The sequence below is a fragment of the Mastigoproctus giganteus genome, chromosome 10 (genome assembly GCF_048544385.1).
Source record: "Mastigoproctus giganteus isolate SK-2022 chromosome 10, ASM4854438v1, whole genome shotgun sequence".
Taxonomy (NCBI): domain Eukaryota; kingdom Metazoa; phylum Arthropoda; class Arachnida; order Uropygi; family Thelyphonidae; genus Mastigoproctus; species Mastigoproctus giganteus.
The window spans coordinates 52,360,722-52,379,612 of record NC_143584.1 but is presented as its reverse complement, the minus strand read 5'-3'; the positions used below and the strand labels follow the sequence as shown (position 1 = coordinate 52,379,612).

The 18,891-nt window shown below is 37.1% G+C and overlaps 1 protein-coding gene across 2 annotated transcripts in view; it reads right to left on the bottom strand.

Moving 5' to 3' along the window:
- The window catches only part of LOC150079033 (twitchin-like), a 2,795,346-nt gene that overhangs the window by 1,498,526 nt on the left and 1,277,929 nt on the right, over nucleotides 1–18,891 (bottom strand). For both annotated transcript variants that reach the window (XM_090382361.1, XM_090382360.1), the window contains one exon: nucleotides 5,149–5,451. In XM_090382361.1, coding sequence (XP_090238487.1) covers nucleotides 5,149–5,451 — 303 coding nt within the window. The remainder of the gene's footprint in view (nucleotides 1–5,148; nucleotides 5,452–18,891) is intronic.

Sequence of the window (18,891 nt, the reverse complement as noted above, 5' to 3'; positions counted from 1 at the left end):
TCCAGACCGTTATGTGATACTCTACATGTGGCCTAACCAATGCCTTTATAACCATGGGATCATCACTTCCCTGCCCCTAATGGCAACATTCCTGTATATTATTGGCAAAAACCTATGAGCTGTACTAACAGCCTGTCTCCACTATTCAGAGAACTTCATGTTGGAAGTCTCCTTTGCTCTGCACATCATCAGTGTGGTACACATAATATGTAAGTTATGCTAGGATTACTGCTGTCCATATATAGTATCATGCATTTATCAATGTTAAACCTCAGTTACCACTTCTCAGCCTACCTGCCTAATTTTTCTAGGTTTTGTTGTTTAACATTAACCACACTGCCAATCTCTCTATCTGCAAACTTAGACAATATGATTGATATGCCTTCTTCATCGTTAAAAAATATTAAAATGGTAAGGGGACCATCACTGAACCTGTGGGATCCACTAATAGCAGTGCCCATATATAACAATACATTGTCTTTAACTATTCAACCATCCCTTTATCCATTATAGCAATTCACCCCTAATTCCATCGTGCTCTAATTTGTGCAGCAGTCTTTTTTGTGAAACATAAAAATCTGTGTCAAAAGCCTTACTGAAATTTAAGTACATGATGACAAAATAATTTTTTTTTTCATTCAGTTTCTTTGTTACTGCAAAGCAATATCCAATCAGATTGTTCAGATAAGACCTTCCCTTAAGAAATCCATGCTGGGATTGCAGTATAACTGCATTTCTGTATATATGGTCCTGCATTACTTATTTAACCAGCAACTCCATGAATTCCCAGAAGGATCAAACTAACACGTCTCTCCTTTGTGAATTGGGGATACATCTGCCCATCTTTAGTCCGTACAGACTTTGCCTAAAAATCCAAGGATGCTCTCATAATTATGGCTAAAGGTTTGCTGGAACAAGCTTCCATCTGTCATTGTGGAAGTTGATAGCTTAACCAAACAAACTTTGGAGTGAATGGGTGGTTGAAATGGGAAGGTTTTATTTTATTTTTTTTTTTTGGCAGATACTGCATAATCTTACTTTCTTGCATCATATGCCTCTACTAATGCTAAAATGCTTGAATGTGCACCTCCAAAAAAATTCTAATGTTTCAATGTAGATGCAGAACACTTATTCCTATTCAGCTGCAGCAACCTGAGCAGGATCATCAACAATTAGACCAATCATATCTAATGAACCAATTTGATTCATCCTCTTCCATTTAGTGTTTACATCAGAAAAGAAGCCTTGGCTGCTTTTTGCTAGAGACTTGCTCATAATGTGCCTTAGCTTGACTACCCACCTTTGTGATTTAATTGCAGTCTAATTTATAAGTACTGTAGGCTTCTGTACTGTGTGATAATTTATATGCATTCCATGTATTTTTAGTTCTCTGCCATGAGTCTCACCAGTTCAGCGGACACCCATTTAGGTCAAAACCCTGAATTTTATTTCTTAGTTGGTATAAAAAACTTAGCAGCTTCTAGCAGCTGGAATATGTCTCATTTAGAATTTTTTTGTTGGTAGTTTCAACAGTTGATCCCATTACATGCAATTTAAAAACTGTCTCAGTCCACTGTAGCATCCTTTTGCCCTTGATAGCAGTTACATTTTTAAGTAAATCCCATATCAATACACTGATCATGCTACCTAGTGGACTTTCATCTACATATATGTTTAATGCATGAAGAGTTACTGCTGATAGTGAGATCAAGAATATTTTTTCTCTTGTTGCCATGGTTGACATGCTGGTGTAGAAAACGGTCATCCAATAAATGTGAAAAAACTTTGCTACTGTGTGTGATCAACCAACAAGTTCCAGTTAATATCAGATTTAATGACCCTCTCTATATCGAGGGCCAGTAAATCAGTGTAATGAACAACTGTCGGTATAATTGTTCATTATACTCATTAGGCCTATAGAAAACTGTTGATGATCCCTCACTTTTGTTTTACCAGTGCTTATGTCACACAAAATTGACTCTACATTCCATTGGCCATCCATATCAACTGAATGCACTGTCTTAGATTTTATGTGCTTTTTAATTAAGGGCATAACTTCTCCCCTCTCTTGTCCTGTCTGTCTTTTTTTGTACGCATTGTATTACTCCGTATTCAAATTCTGCATTCCTTATTTCTTAGTGACCATGTCTCAAATGTCACTATAATGTCTACATTTGGTGCCCCATTCTGCCATGCCTTGGCGTGGCCCTGTCATTTTGTTTTATATTACATTACATAAAGAAGAAGTTTTCTTTCAAATATTTCGAAGAAACAGAACATTTTGGATTGGGTAAGAGACTGGCCATACACCATACGTGTTTTTCCATTTTGGTAGAACACCAAATATATATGAACTTAATTTTATTTATTCACTTTCAGTACAAAAAAAAAAAAAAAAAAAACACGTTTTCTTCATGACTAGAAACAAAATAAATTAAATTAATTACATTATAATAATTTGTTTTTAGTAGAGGCATACTGAATATATTTTGTTTTATTTTAAAGTGCAAGAAATATAAATAAGGCCATTTTAGCAGAACCATCTGCAGGACACTTGATCAATGCTAGTAGAATAGTTATTTAAAAACACTCATATAAAATACTGGTTGAGCTACATCTTTGAATTGATATGTTATACAGGGTTGGATACCCCAATTTAGGAATATCAGGCTTGGATACCCCTTTTTTAAGAATTACACAGATTTAATAAAAAAAAATAAATAAAAAAAAAAAGGGTGCAGAAAAGAATGACATTAGTTAGGGGCACAAAAGAGTATTCTTACCAAGAAATATTAGGACTGCAGCATCTGGATACTAGGTATCTGTGGTATCCTACTGAAATGTTTGAGGATTTAAAAGACTTAAGGGCAGTAAATGGTAAATGGCATCATTACTCTTTCTCAGTATATAAACACAAGGGGACACAAATTTAAACTAAAAAAGGGTAGCTGCAGAATAGATGAGCAATGGTCATTAACAATTGCAACTCTTAATACATATGCTATTATCTCAGTTCATACTGTGATAATGGTTATGTAAAAATTTATATTTTTTGTTCTTGGAATACAAATCCACCAATTGCTGTAGAAGAAAATTTTTGAATAAACTTAAAGAAATATTTGACAAATTATCAGAAGGAATGGTAAATAAAGTGAGTTATTATTATTATTATTTTTTTCAGCTGATGATGTTATGTGAGCACACAAATATATGTTTTTTATAAATATGTCTTATAATCAGTGAGCATTGTAATCTAAGATGTTTCCACAAGATATGTTAATAATATAAATAGAATTTTGCAAAATTAATCTCCTCTACTGTGTGATATATTTCTTAAACAATACTTTATATTTTCTTTTCTTCCTTAGATGTGGGAATGATCCCAGAGTTTTAGGTTGACAACAACATCATTAAAAAGGATGTGAGGCTGTCAATTCATTGTGTATAGAATCAATTCATTTATTTGTTACTAAAGCATAAATTGAAGTCTATTTGGAATCAAATAAATTTTAAATTTAAGCTTGAACTTTATATATAGTTAAGTGGTCATTACTTCAAATTATTCTAAATAATATTATCTAGATTATCTAGAAAAACTTTTATTAACTCTGTTGAAAAAAAAAAAAAAAAAACAACACTATAAACATAAAAAAAAAAAAAGATGAAACTATTAATCGCATCCATTTTAAAATTCATAAACCATTAAGCATATACAATTTAATTGCACATGCACATTTTTCAATTAAATAAATATGTAGATGAATAATAATAACCATCAAAATGAGAAATCACTTTATGCATATAATAATAGTCAAGGCAATAAACAATTTTATATAATAATTAGACATAATAAAAAGAGTCTCTAATTTCTGCAGCAACAGCAGTGGCCATTCAGTGAGGAATGTATATGTTTATATTATGATGAAACTGAAAAGAGCAGCAGAAAGGAAGGCAATAATAGAAACCCAAAAAAAAGTGCTTCATCTATCAGTGTTTCACTTAATAGTTTTGTTTAAACAACAGCATGAAATAGAATTTTACCTGTATTTAGGAAAGCAGATGGAGTTAAAGCGAGCCACTAGGCTTGAACTGAAAAGTTCACAAACTGATTTTTTTTGGATAATATGACTACTGATTGCCAAACATATTACTGTGCCAAAATAGATTTTTAACTAATAAATAAATTGTTAAATTTCAACAAAAAATTTAAAAAAAGCTCAATGTTGTATAACATAAACTATGCATTCAGTCTTGTATATTTATTTTTGGCATGTCACCTGGAATAAGATGATTAAGAAATTTATCTAACTTTTTTTTTTTTTTTTAATTTGAAACTCATTCAGGAAAAAAATTAAATAAATAAATCATTATACTGTAAAAGAGTAATGCCCATCCAGTATTTACATTGAAAATCCATAACAGTTCTTACAAACATCAACTGTATTACATGAAATAAAACTAAAAATAACCGGAAACTAAAATTTTTATTGAAACACATATAAATAAAAAATCTAAAATGATTAAAAATATATATCTAAAAGTATTCTAACATCAGCTAAAACTAATGATAACAAAATTAAAAGCACTAAAATAAAATACAGGGGTACATGTCGCAGAAGTGTGTGAAACTTTAAGTGTTCTTAAGCACATTATTTATAGTCTAAATTATTCTAAAAAAAAATAAAATTCATTCATTTCATGCCCACATTTTTCTTCTTTAGACTTAAAATCAATCAGATAAAAACAATCAGAATCACTTATTCTTTCCATTTTGAAAACATTTTGTACATTTTGAAAACCATCCCTTGCAGATATATATTTTATTGCTTTTTAATTCACTAATTAGATTTTTACTGCTTTTATCCCTTCATTTAATAATTTTAGAGTGTTACTTATATGCTTGTTTTTTAAAAAAAAGTGAAGTTTGAATAATCCTTTTTTCTTTTCTTTTTTTTTATTTATTTATTTCATATAAATGTAGTTCACACTTGAAAGAACTATCCATTTTGAATCTACACTTATCAATAATAAAATGATAAAATATAATTTGCAACTGAACTTATGATTGGTTTAGTTAGATTGATAAAAAGAAGTATATATATTTTCATTAGTAAAATACAATTAAAAGAAAAGAATGATTAAACTTACAAAATCTTGGCTTTGCTGTTACAAAATCACTTGCATCGCTAGGTTCCCCAGGACCAGCCTTATTCACTGCTTTTACACGAAACTGATAATCCATACCTTCAATAAGATCAGAAATTCGTGCTTCACACTTATCACCAATGACCTCCTCAGCTTTCTGCCACTTGGTACTGAATTTATCCTTCTTTTCAATGATATAGCTGGAAATTGGAGCACCACCATCATTAGAAGGCGGTTTCCACACTAAATCAGCATAATGCTTTCCCCAGTCTTTTGCTGTAGGTTTTCCTGGCTTTCCGGGCTCATCTGGAAAATGAAGACACAGAAAGAAAAAATAAATAAATAAACTTTTTGTTTATATATATAAAATTCCTTTTTACCTTAGGGAATATTAATGATAGTAATAAGGGAAATACCCTAAAACAGGTTAACCAGAGGGTTCACAATAAAAGAAAAAAACATGGCAGGTTAGATGGTAGGTTATGTAACTCACATAGAAATATAAAAAAAATACACAATAACAATTCAAGAGAAACTGCCTTGATCATACTGCTCACGTCGGTTAAATCACAAAACGAAATGTCATGATCTAGTTAATAACGATTTATAGCTTTATGATACTAAATTAACTTGCCTTGACATCCGAATAAAATATTCAACTCTTTTTTTTTTTTTTTTTGCCAAAGAAATTTTATGAACAAAATGCTTCCTACATTTACCTCTCTCTCTCTCTCTCTTTTTTTTTTTTTTTTTAATGTAGTTGTTGTAGAGTCTTTCATTGATGATTTACTTTTAGGAATACCATTTATAGATATCGTCTTCAGTTAGCTATAGTGGAGGGGGGGGTTTCGGGAACCCAACCCGTATATAACACAAGCACACTCTCTTCCCCCCTCCACTATAGCTAACTGAAGACGAGGAAACTCGAAAGTCGCTCATGCGCGATTATTAGCTTATATTTTCCTTTTCTTTTTTTCTCTTCATTTAATTTAATTTAATTAGGCAACCATGGAAGGTGCACTTTCCTTTCTTAAAAATTTTTTTATAGCCCATAACTTAATTTTAAACCCATAATCCCTGTAAAGTATTAGAATCCTATAACCACTATGTATGTGGTAAAACCCTCCACCAGCTAAGCGGATTACTATGAGGTGAGTGCTGAAAATTAAGCTAAGCTATACATACGATCTAAAATTAAAATATTATTATATTATGAATATTTCAGGGACATACAGAGATTTTACTTAGGGAAAATAAAGTGTTAATGAAATAGTGAAAAGATATAATTTGCATAAGCATACTTATACTATTTCTTCAATTAATAAAACTTATGCATATAAGTTGATTTATTGAAGAAATCAATACAACTGTAGGCTGATTCTGTCAGTATTGCTGATGTGGATCTGTGTACTGCTGATTGCAATATATAGATCTTCATCAGTAATAATGACAGAAAAGATTAAAAGGAAATAACAAAAGAGAAAGAAACACTTAATAACAATTTACATACAAGCTAGAAATGTCTGAACAAGTTCCTACATACTAGAAATGTCTGAAAAAGTTCCTATATGCTATAAATGTCCAAAGAAGTCCCTACATGCTATAAAAGTCAGACAAAGTCCAGGCATTAAATATTAAAAAACATTGATAACAAGGCCTACAAAGTTTATTAGTTTCTGCTTTTAAAAACTTTCATATGAGGTTTGCTGTGATAACAAACATTATACTTGGAATAATTGGGTGTACAGAAGCTGATGGCAAATTCTTGACTTCTTTGCAAGTAAAACAATATTAGTAAATCCTTGACTTCTTTGCAAGTAAAACAATATTAGTAAATCCTTGACTTCTTTGCAAGTAAAACAATATTAGTAAATCCTTGACTTCTTTGCAAGTAAAACAATATTAGTAAATCCTTGACTTCTTTGCAAGTAAAACAATATTAGTAAATCCATGACTTCTTTGCAAGTAAAACAATATTAGTAAATCCATGACTTCTTTGCAAGTAAAACAATATTAGCCCCTCACTCCACAAGTCAAAATATAGTATGATGGGAGAACCAACAGCTACAACTCATTCACATATTTCATCCAGGGTAAACTATTATTTCAGCACAATAATGTGCAAACTTGGAAAGTTGCTGTGGATGGTAGAAGGTCCAGTTTCTCTGATTTTTTAACATAGACAATCGGGAGGGGGAAGACTTGCAGCTTGTAGAAGAAGTACACGAAGTACTTCAAAAGTAATGCTCTACAATTTTTTTCAACGCATAAAAGTTCAAACTTAGCCACAGTGGAGGAGCTCCAACTGGATATTAGAGCAGAAGTACAAAATCACTTCAAAAATAATGCTCTACAATTTTTTTTTTTTACAAAACTACATTTATTCTACTGCACTTCTTGTACAATGTATAACAGATATATTTTGGGACATATCCTACTAATCTACATAATTAATATCACATTCAACCACATCACCATTTAGTATTAGTATTAGTAAGCAATGCTAGGAACAAGCTTATACATTAGCCCTCCACCCCCCCAAAAATAAGCTTCCCACATTACCAGTCAATTTCCTCTAGTAATTTATATGATTCTTCCTTAAATTTATTCAAATTAACCACTAACCACTTCTTCCACCAAATGGAACTTTATTGCAACAATCAAAAACCCACAGGCTGAAAGCAAATCTCTGCAATCTATCTGCAACCATCCTTGATCAACGTAAATATCTTTTCCCTCATGTGTAAGCAAGGGTAAGGAAGTCACCCACACTTAGCTTGCTCAATCCATTCATAGCCTTAAAAACATCAGAACTCCTCACAGACTTCCAGATCTAGTTTATAGACACTGCAAAAATGGTCTTTCTTGGAAAAAGTAACCTTTTGTTTTGCTCACTGATCTCAATGCTCTTCCCTACACCATTCCAACTGATTCACATCCTTCCTAAAATGAGGCTTCAGACCTCTATGTACTTAAGATGTGCCTGAACCAACAGGAATAATCACTTCCTTATTACTGCAGGCAAAATTCCTGTATCTCACTAACAAAATTAAAAAGCTGTCCTATTAGTGTTTGCAATACTCAAAGAATTTCAAGTCTCACTGCACAATCACAGGCTGCTGTCCATATGAAAGAAGGAGCAAGTGTGAGCAGAAGATGTGTAAATGCTAGGTGAAGGAATTGTCCTATGTGCCCTGAATATATGTCAAAAAAAAAAAAAAAAAAAAACCTTGAAATGTCCTATTTGCTTGTTTGACTGGCAGGTGTGTGAATGTGTGGGAAATTTATGTTGTATACTGATGTACACAGGTACCCCTCTTGACCATGACTGCAGGGGGGGGGAGAAGCAACCATCTTTTGGAACACCTTCATACTTGTGCTGATGCAATGATGATTAATTTTCCTAGGCAGAATGGCATGGGATGCTGATGCTGCTGCTGGTTCCAGCTGGTCTGGTCAGCATTGGAATGTTGCTTGCTATGACAAACAGGGCAAATCCTCTCACAGAGGGCATTCTAGCCCTATGACCTCATTCCCCAACCCTTCCAAGGGCTCTGCCCATTCCCTTCCCCACCTCCCTTCTCCCATACCTTTCATGTGGTGGGTGTTACCACCCTAATTCTGTCTGCTTCTTAACAGTTCCCCTCCAAGCAGAGGGTGGGTTTCCTCTGCAGGGGTGTCTCTCTATCCCCTTATTCTTCCTATTTCCAGATGGAAGTCTTCCTATCATCCACCTCCTGTGCCTTCACCCTTTTGTCTCAAACTCAAACTGTCATCCCCATGCTCCCTTTTAATTTTTTTTTTCTTTTTCCTGCTTTTACCTCTTCCTTCCTTCCTTCCTTCCTTCCAATTCCTCCCGTTTGTTTATTTTATTTTTTCTATCTGGCCCTTCCTGACAAGCTCAGGCAACATCCAGCGTTTTTGCCCCCACTAGAGTACTCGTACATCCATTTACCTACTGACCTAGCCCACCTCCCTGAGATAGTGACAGGCAATGGAGGTGCCTGGGTTTCCCAGCACACACAGCTAAGAGGCCAGATGAACATAACAATACAACCCACCACTACACTGCACAAATCCTACACTTACATATATACAATCTGGGCTTTACAGTGAACTGTAGGCATCACAAAGATACAATGCAGAGTTGGGAGAGATCCCCAGTGCTGCCAGGCAATTAACACTAAGATCTTGTTGTATCAATCACCCCAGGTTTTTTCGTTCTATACTACCTGCAGTGTGATGCCATACAGTTGGTAAGTTATTCTAGGATTACTATTCCCATATCCAGGACCTTGCATTTGCCAAGATTAGAATTCAATTGCCACTTCTCAGCCCATGTGCTTAATTTTTTTTCAAGATCTTGTTGCAGTAGCATACCCTGATTACAGTCATTAAAACCCAACTAACCTTTGTATAATCTGCAGACTTACACATTAAAGTGATATGCCTTCATCGAATATAATTAATAAATATTGAAAACAACAATGGGCCCAGTTTGGACACTTTCTTGTACATTAGTCCAATGTGACCAGTGCCCACTGATTACCACTCTCATCCCCTCCTGCTCAACCATTCTTTTATTATCCATAGCAATAACCTGCCCATAATGCCACACTATTCCAATTTGTACAGAAAGTTTTTTGCACAAATCTTTGCTGTGACTGCAGTATGACCACATTCCTATCTAGGAATCCTGCAAACCAGTGACTCCATTGTTTTTTCAAGAACAAACTTACAGGTCTGATATTACTCATTTGCCCCTTTGTTCTCCCTCTGTGAACTGGGGATATATATGTGCACACCTCCAGTCCATAGGGACATTAAATCCAAGGATTCAAGGTTATGAATCTTGAATTCAATTCAAGATTTAAATTATGACTCTTTAATTCAATTCAAGATTCATAATTTATTCAAGGTGAATTCAATTCAAATTATGGTTAAAAGTTTGCATACCTCTTTTGCTACCTTCCTTAACATAACTGGATAGACTCCATCTCCCAAAGGCACCTTATTCACATTTAGCCTCAGCAACCACTCTTTTACCTTACGTTCAATTATCACAAAATCATTTAGCCCCTATTAAAATATGTATTCAGTTTGTAGGATCATCAACAGTTATTAAAATATGTATTCAGTTTGTAGGATCGTCAACAGTTGTACTATTCATATCTGGTGTACTATGTGATTCATTCCTTTTCTTCAAGAGTTTCTTCATAAGTAAAGAAGACTTTTCTACTCTTCTTTTCTTTGCATTCTTTGCCAGACTCTTCTTGTAATTTGCCTTAGACTTCCTAGCCTCTTTTGTGATTTTATTGCAGACTAGTTTATATTTGTAGTTGGTTTCTGTATCCAATGATAATTTATAATAATCCCATGTATTTTCCTTCACTTTCACTAGTCTCATCAGTTCACCTGATATCCGTTTCTGTAACGGTATCTCTTAGTTGATATAAAAAGCCTATTATTGTCTATGATTAATTCCCTGAATGCTTCTGATATAGAATTTGTTGTTTTTAATATCATTCTTAGTCCCACTGAATAGAGTTCAAAACTGAGATCGTTGTAATCACTTTTATGAAAGAAAAATCCAATCCTTTTGTGCTTGACAGTAGTCACATCTTTAAGAAAATGATATATCAATACATGGTAAACACTGCCACCTAGTGCTTCATTTATCTTGGAACAAGGTTTTCCAACCAGTCCATCAAATTTTAGTTGACTAACAAACAACAATAATTTATGTAATTTTATGGGTTAGTATGCTTATTCAATATACAAGATTTTTTATTATCATTATTATTGCTCTTATATTATTTCTCCCTGATTGGGGATTCCACCTCGTGACGGGTTTTGCTACCAAGCACATAAAGTGGCTTTGTTGTACTTGGTAGCAATTGTTATGCCACTTATATCCAACCAGTCCATCAAATTTTAGTTGACTAACAAACAACAATAATTTATGTAATTTTATGGGTTAGTATGCTTATTCAATATATGAGGTTTTTTATTATTATTATTATTGCTCTTATATTATTTCTCCCTATTGGGGATTCCACCTTGTGACGGGTATTGCTACCAAGTACACAAAGTGGCTATTGTTATGTCTGGTGTTACTGTTGGTCGAGGAACTCTCTGACTATCCTACAGGTTTTCAGGATTGCAACTTTCTGGAGTTCCTTGTAGGTGTTCGCTTGGAGACCTATTGCTGCTAGGCTGTTATGTAGGGTCTTTGGCACCATACCTGGGGTTGAAATGATGACCGGGATGGTCGTTACTTGCATATGCCACATCTCTTTGTCTCCTGTCTTAGGTTCATTCATGTACTTCCTGATTTTTTCCCCATGGGTTTTCTGCACGTTGCCAGTCTGCAGAGGCGCATTTAACGGCGGGCGCACGGGGCACGCGCCCTGGGCCCGACTTCTGAAGGGCCCACGCAAAACCCCAACAAATTAGTTGAACACATTAGTTCAAAACTTTGTGATTATTATTATGCTATTATTAATTATATTATACATATATTATATTCAAATTTTATTGGAAATAAAACATTAATAGTACATAATATTTTTTATTTATTTAAAAAAATTAAGGGGCCCAATATTTTCTTCTGCGCCCGGGGCCTCAACCGATCTTAATCCGCTCCTGCCAGTCTGGGTACTGCTATGTCAATCAGATGGGTAGCCTTTACCTTCTTGTCCACAAGGGTTATGTCCGGTCTGTTGTGTGGGATTGTCCTATCCACTATTATGGCGTGGTCCCAGTACATCTTGTGGGTTAGGGTCTCTAGTATTGCCTCAGGTTCATACTTGTAGTACGGTACACATTCATCGATCATTATTATTATTATTGTTGCTCTTGTATTATTTTTCCCTGATTGGAGGATTCCACTCCATACCAGGTACTGCTACCAAGTACACAAGGTGGTTGTAAAGTCTGGTGTTACTTGTTGGTTGAGGAAATCTCTGACTATCCTACAGGTGTTCAGGATTGTGACTTTCAGGAGTTCCTTGTAGGTGTTCTCTTGGAGACCTATTGCTGCTAGGCTGCTATGTAGAGTCTTTGGCACGATGCTGGTGGTTGACACGATGATCGGGATGGTCGATACTTCATGCATATGCCACATCTCCTTGACCTCAAGTCTCAGGTTTGTGTACTTCCTAATATTTTCCTCATGGGTTTTTTGGACATTGCTAGTGTTGGGCACTGCTATGTCAATCAGGTAGGTAGCCTTTTCAATCATGTCCACAAGGGTTATGTCCGGTCTGTTGTGTGGGATCGTCTTATCCATTATTATGGCTCAGTCCCAGTACAGCTTGTAGGTTCGGGTCTCTAGTACTGCCTGGGGTTCGTACTTGCAGTATGGTGCTTTCTATGGTCAAATGGTAATTCCTCGCTAGCTTCTGATATATTATTCTGGCTACCTGGTTGTGTCTATGAGTGTACTCAGTCTAGGTAATCACCTTGCACCCTGCAGTGATGTGTTGGATCGTTTCTGAGGCCAGGTGGCATGGTAGACATGTGTCATCTGACATTCCGGGCTCCTTTGCAAAGTATTTTCTAGTTTCTGGCGTTGATTACCCGGTCATGGATGGCCAGCATGAATCCTTCAGTCTCGGGGAAGAGCGTCACCTTGTGAGCCATGCATTGGAAGCAATGTTATCGATGTGATCTTGATGAAGGTCATTGTAGTGTCTGCCATGGAGTGTCTTCTTTGCCCATCTTTCTAACTTCGTTTCTTGTGCCATCTGGGTGGGAGGGGGCTCCTCGCTTAGATTCAGTGGGGGTATACCACTTACCTAGTGATATACCCCCACTAAATCTAATATAATACCCCCACTGAATCTTACCTATTATTATTGCTCATATTATTTCTCCCTGATTGGGGATTCCACCTCGTTAAGGGTATTGCTACCAATTACACAGGGTGGTTGTTGTTATGTCTTGGTGTTACTGTTGGTCGAGGAACTCTCCAACTATCCTACAGGTATTCAGGATTGTGACTTTGTGGAGTTCCTTGTAGGTGTTCGCTGGGAGACCTATTGCTGCTAGGCTGTTATGTAGGGTCTTTGGCACCATACCTGTGGTTGACACGATGGTCGGAATGGTCGTTACTTGTTGCATATGCCACATCTCTTTGATCTCCTGTCTTCGATTCGTGTACTTCTTGATTTTTTCCCCGTGAGTTTTCTGCAGGTTGCCAGTGTTGGGTACTGCTATGTCAATCAAACAGGTAGCCTTTTCCTTCTTGTCCACAAGGGTTATGTGCAGTCTGTTGTGCGGGATTGTCCTATCCATTATTATGGCACGATCCCAGTACAGCTTGTGGGTTGGAGTCTATAGTACTGCCTTGGGTTTGTACTTGTAGTACGGTACATTTTCTTCGATCAACTGGTATTTCTTGGCTAGTTTCTGATGTATTATCCTGGCTACCTGGTCGTGTCTATAAGAGTACTCAGTCTAGGTTCACCTTGTACCCCGCAGTGATGTGTTGGATCACATCGCTGACATGTGTCATCAGACACTCCGGGTTTCTTGGCGATGTATTTTCTATAGTTTCTGGTGTTGATTACCTGGTCTTGAATGGCAAGCATGAATCTTTCAGTCTCGGGGGAAGAGCGTTCCGCTTGTGAGCCATGCATTGGAAGCAATTTTATCTATGTGATCTTGATGGAGATCATTGTAGTGTCTGCCATGGAGTGTCTTCTCTGCCCATCGTTCTAGCTTCGTTTGTACCTCCTGGTTGGGAGGGACTCCTCGCTTAGGTTGAGTGGAGTATATCACTTGTCTATCTTCCTTATGGCCTGGTGGAGTGCTGCTGCTGTGCGTTTCTGGAAGTAATCCTTCAGGTTAACTATTGCTGTCTTCTGTTGCTCACTGAGTTCTATCGAGCCCTTTACTCCTTCTGGGGCAATTGTCATTCTCTCCACGGCAGATTTTGGGTGGTGTTGGCGGCTGTTGATCATCACTCTCCTTGTCTTCCTCATGATATCCTCCAGCTCGGTGTTAGTCCAATCTATGACCCCGAAGGAATATGTTAGCAATGAGACTGCATAGGTGTTTATGGCTTTAACTGTGTTCCCTCCATTCAGCTTTGCTTTCAGCATGCTTCTAAGTCTCTGATCGTATTTTTCAGTCAGGCAGGCCTTAATTTCCTTGTGCTGTAACTGCTGAGCCTGCATCATCCCCAAGTATTTGTAGGCCTCTCCTTCTGCCATGTTTTCGATTTCTTTACCAGTCTTAAGCTGGTAGTTTTGGTTGACTAATTTTTCCTGGTGCAATCCGTGGGTCTTGCATTTGTCTAGACCAAATTGCATCCTAATATCATTGCTAAATTCTTCAGTGATCTGGAGTATTTGCTGGAGGTGCTTCTCGGTTCCAGCGTAGAGCTTGATGTCATCCATGTACATCAGATGGGTGAGGGTGTACAGGTTCTTCCTTCCTTCTTTGAGGTTATATCTGTACTTTCTACTGTTGAGCATGGTGGATAGCAGGTTAAGTGCTAGACAGAACCACAATGGACTCAGGGCATCTCCCTGAAAAACTCTTCTCTTGATGGGGATTTTGCTGGTTCTGACGTTTTTGACCTTAATGGTGGTACTCCATTTTGGCATCGTTTCTCCTAGAACGTTTGTCGCTATTGAATTGACTTTGTAGATGTTCAGCACCTCTATTAGCCAGCTATGAGGCACGGAGTTGAAGGCTTTGCAGTAATCGGTGTAGGCTGTGTACTTGTTACACCGCTTCTTGTAGGCTTGCTCCATAACCACGGCATCTATGATTAATTGCTCCTTGCATCCTTTGCTCAGCTGCTTTCATCCTTTCTGCTGTTTGGCCATTATGTTCTGGCTCTCCAGATGGTCTGATATCTTCCTTGTTATGCAGCTGGTCAGGATCTTGTACATTGTTGGGTTTGTTTGTTTGTTTGTTTGGGGATTTTTTTGGCACGTGGGCATCTATGGCCATAGTGCGCCATACATAGGTTAGTATTTATGCTATTTCTTTATGGATTGAGAGTCAGGAAACTGATTGTTGACTAGCTAAAGGAGGTGGTATACATTGATCACTTTGAGAAAGGTAAAAATCTTTGAGACATCTGTTTTATTGCCCAAAGTGAACTAAGCGTTAGTGGGTCTTCAGTTGTGGCTGGAGTGAAGTGATTCTGGCATTCTATTGCAAATTTTGTGCATTCCACAAGGATATGTTTCACTGAAAGCACTGTTTTACAGTGATCACACTGGGGGTGAATCTCCCCTCTTAAAAGGTAACCATGAGTAATATTAGTGTGACCTATTCGGAGACAAGCTAGTATTACCTCCTGTTGTCGAATTGCACTGAGGCTTGAAGGCCATTGCTCAAGATTTGGCTTGATACTTCGAAGCTTATTTTCAAGTTGGTTTTGCCATGTTGATTACCACTGGTACATGCATTTTTCCTGTATTATTCATCTATAATCTTGATGTGGAACTCTCCACTGTACATCAGGTGGTAAGTCGGCCGCTTTTGCGGCATTGTCCACTAATTCATTTCCTGGAATTCAAATATGTCCTGGGACCCAACAGAAGTGCATAGTTCTTCCAAGCTCAGATAAGGTATATAAAGAGTTTGTTATATGCTTCGATATGCTTCAGTGTAACCTGAATTGCCATTAGTTCGGCAGAAAATATACTGAACTCATGTGGCAGTTGGTAGGCCAATGTTATGTTCAGGAAAACTGCGGCGATTCCAATGTGGGTGTCATTTTTTGACCCATCTGTATGAATTACAACAAAGTTTGGAAACTGCTCCACCACTGCAAGGTACAATTGCAAGAAATTTTCTTTATGTAGTGCAGATTTATCCCATTTATGAAGGTATTTATTACATAAAGGTGGAGTAATGCTCCACGGAGCAAGGAGTAGTGGAGGGGTATTTGAGATATTATCAAAACTCAGATTAAGTTCTTCTAGATGTCTTATTCTTATACCTAACGGTCGGTTAGCAGTAAGGTGGTTATGGTATAACCTGCTGTGTTGGGGGGTGAAAAGTAATTCCCAATTTGGGTGTTCAGGCATAGATCTAATTTTATATGCATAGCGTAATATAAGTTGCTGCCTTCTGATAGAGAGAGGGTGTTCGTGAGCTTTGGCATATAGACTATGTATTGGAGATGTGCGATATGCTCCTAGAGCAATGCATATTGCACTATGATGGAGAGGATCAAGCCAGCGAAGGACACTAGGCCTTGCTGAGCTATACACTGGTGCCCCATAGTCAAGTTTTGATCTTATTAAAGATCTGTATAGCCATAATAAGGTAAGGCGATCAGCTCCCCACTTTGTTACTGAGAGAACCCGGATGATATTTAATTTTTGTTGGCAGGATGTTCTTAGTCTTTTAATATGTTCCAGGAAGGTAAGTTTATGATCTAAGGTGATTCCTAAGAATCGTATGCTGGGTTGAACTGCTATTGGTTGTCCATTCAGTTGTAGTTCCGGGTGTGGGTGCAATTTACATTGTCGGCAAAAATGGATGCACAACGTTTTTTGAGAACAAAGCTGAAAACCATTGGTTTGTGCCCATATACTGATCTTATTTATTGCCCCTTGTAACTGTCTCTCTCTCTCGATCGTATTCATGTTTTTCGCATAGCAAGAAATACTAAGGTCATCTACGAACAGTGCCTTATCGATAGTGTTTGGAGGTTGTTCAGCAATGGTGTTTATCGCAATTACAAAGAGTGTAGCACTGAGTACAGAGCCCTGGGGAACTCCTTCTTCTTGAAAAAATAGGTAGGACAGCGAAGTTTTAAATAGAACCTGGAAAGTTCGCTTGTCTAGGAAGTTGCATATGAAAACTGGGAGATGGCCCCGAAGTCCATGGCGATGTAATTCGCGGAGTATTCCATATGTCCACGTGGAATCATAGGCCTTGCTGATGTCAAAGCAAACCATTACATGGTGTTCCGATCTAAGGAATGCATTCCGAATGGAATTCTCTAGTCTTACTAGTATATCTAGTGTTGATCTGTTTTGTCGAATGCCGAATTGTGCAGAATGTAAGAGATTGAAATTTTCCAGGTACCATATCAGTCAACGGTTCACCATCTTTTCGAGAATTTTGCAAAGGCAACTGGTCAAGGCAATGGGTCTATAGCTAGTAGGGTTTCCCGGGTCTTTTCCTGGTTTAAGGAAGGCAAGGACTGTAGCGTGGTGCCATTGTTTAGGGAATGTGTCTTCCCAGTAGAGCCTATTGAACAGATCAAGAAGTGACTGCAGTGATTCAGCACGAATAATGGATATTATCTGGTCCTACAGCGCTACGCCTAGATGTTGACAAGGCTCTATGTAGTTCGTGGATAGTGAATGGTAAGTTATATTGTTCTTCTGCTTTTGAAGAAAAGTTTAAATTTTGTTTTTCTTAATTTGCTTTGAATCATCTGAAGGCTGGTATGTAACTTTCTGTTGCTGATGTTTTGGCAAAAGTTTCCCCTAGTATATTGGCAATTTGGGTAGGGTCAGAAATGTTCTGCCCTCTCCATTCCATGATAGGCTGAGGTGTCGTTTGATATTTACCACTCATTTTCCTGATTGTTTTCCAAATTTTATGTGTGGGAGTTGCTTGATTGATGGTTGAAGTGAAGCGAATCCAAGCAGCCTTTTTATTACTGCGTCTAACATACCTCGCTCTTGCTCTAACGCGTATAAACTGAATGAGATTAGCTGTGGTTGGATAGTGCCTAAAAGTATTCCAAGCTTTACTTTGGTCTCTTTTTGCTGCATGGCATTCGTCACTCCACCAGATTTTTGGGTGTTCAGGTAATTTTGAGGAGGATTTTGGTATAGCTTGTCCTGCTGCATATAATATAGTTTTTGTGACATAATCAACTGCTTCCTTGGCTGGAGATTTTTGTATAATTTCAGGGTCCAGTTTAGCTAATTTTTTATACATCTCCCAGTCTGCTTTATCAATTAGCCACCGAGGAATTCTAGTAAGATGATAAGAGGGCTTATTCAGTAATTCAATTGTAATGGGAAAATGATCACTATGCAGTGGATCATTGTTTGCCGTCCACTTTAGAGTAGGATACAAAGTTGCTGAACAGATAGATAAGTCTATTGCAGTGTATGTTCCGGAAGGAAGGTGAACATAAGTAGGTGACCCGTCATTTAGAAGGAGAAGGTTGTTATCATCTAAACATTTTTCAATTAGTTTTCCTCTTTGGTCGATATTGTTGTTTCCCCATAGTGTGTGATGACCATTTAAGTCTCCCAGAATGAGGAAAGGTGTGGGGAGTTGAGCTATGAGGTTGTTTAGATCATTTTGTTGGATGGAAAAGCTTGGTGGAATATATAAGGAGCAGATTGTAATATGGATGTCAGCAGCTACACGGACCACTATTGCCTCGAGGGGAGAGTTCAGTAAGACCTGTTTGACAGGAACATATGGGTTTGTTATAACAGATACACCACCATGTGCAGTATTTTGATCGGTTCTATCTTTTCTAAAGATATTGTAATAAGACAGTTTTGGTGTGTCTTGAGGTTTGAAATACGTCTCTTGGAGGCAGAGACATATTGTCTCTGCCTCCAAGGTCGTACAGGTCATTAATATTGGCACGGAAACCACGACAATTCCATTGAATTATTGTGTTCATTGTTTATCTCTAGTTAGATTTTCTGAGAGTTTTCTTGGTGCTGAGGTTCTCTGTTTTTCACTCGTTTTTATCTTTCTTTCGAAAGTAGGGCCTTTCTGTTTCCATGTCTT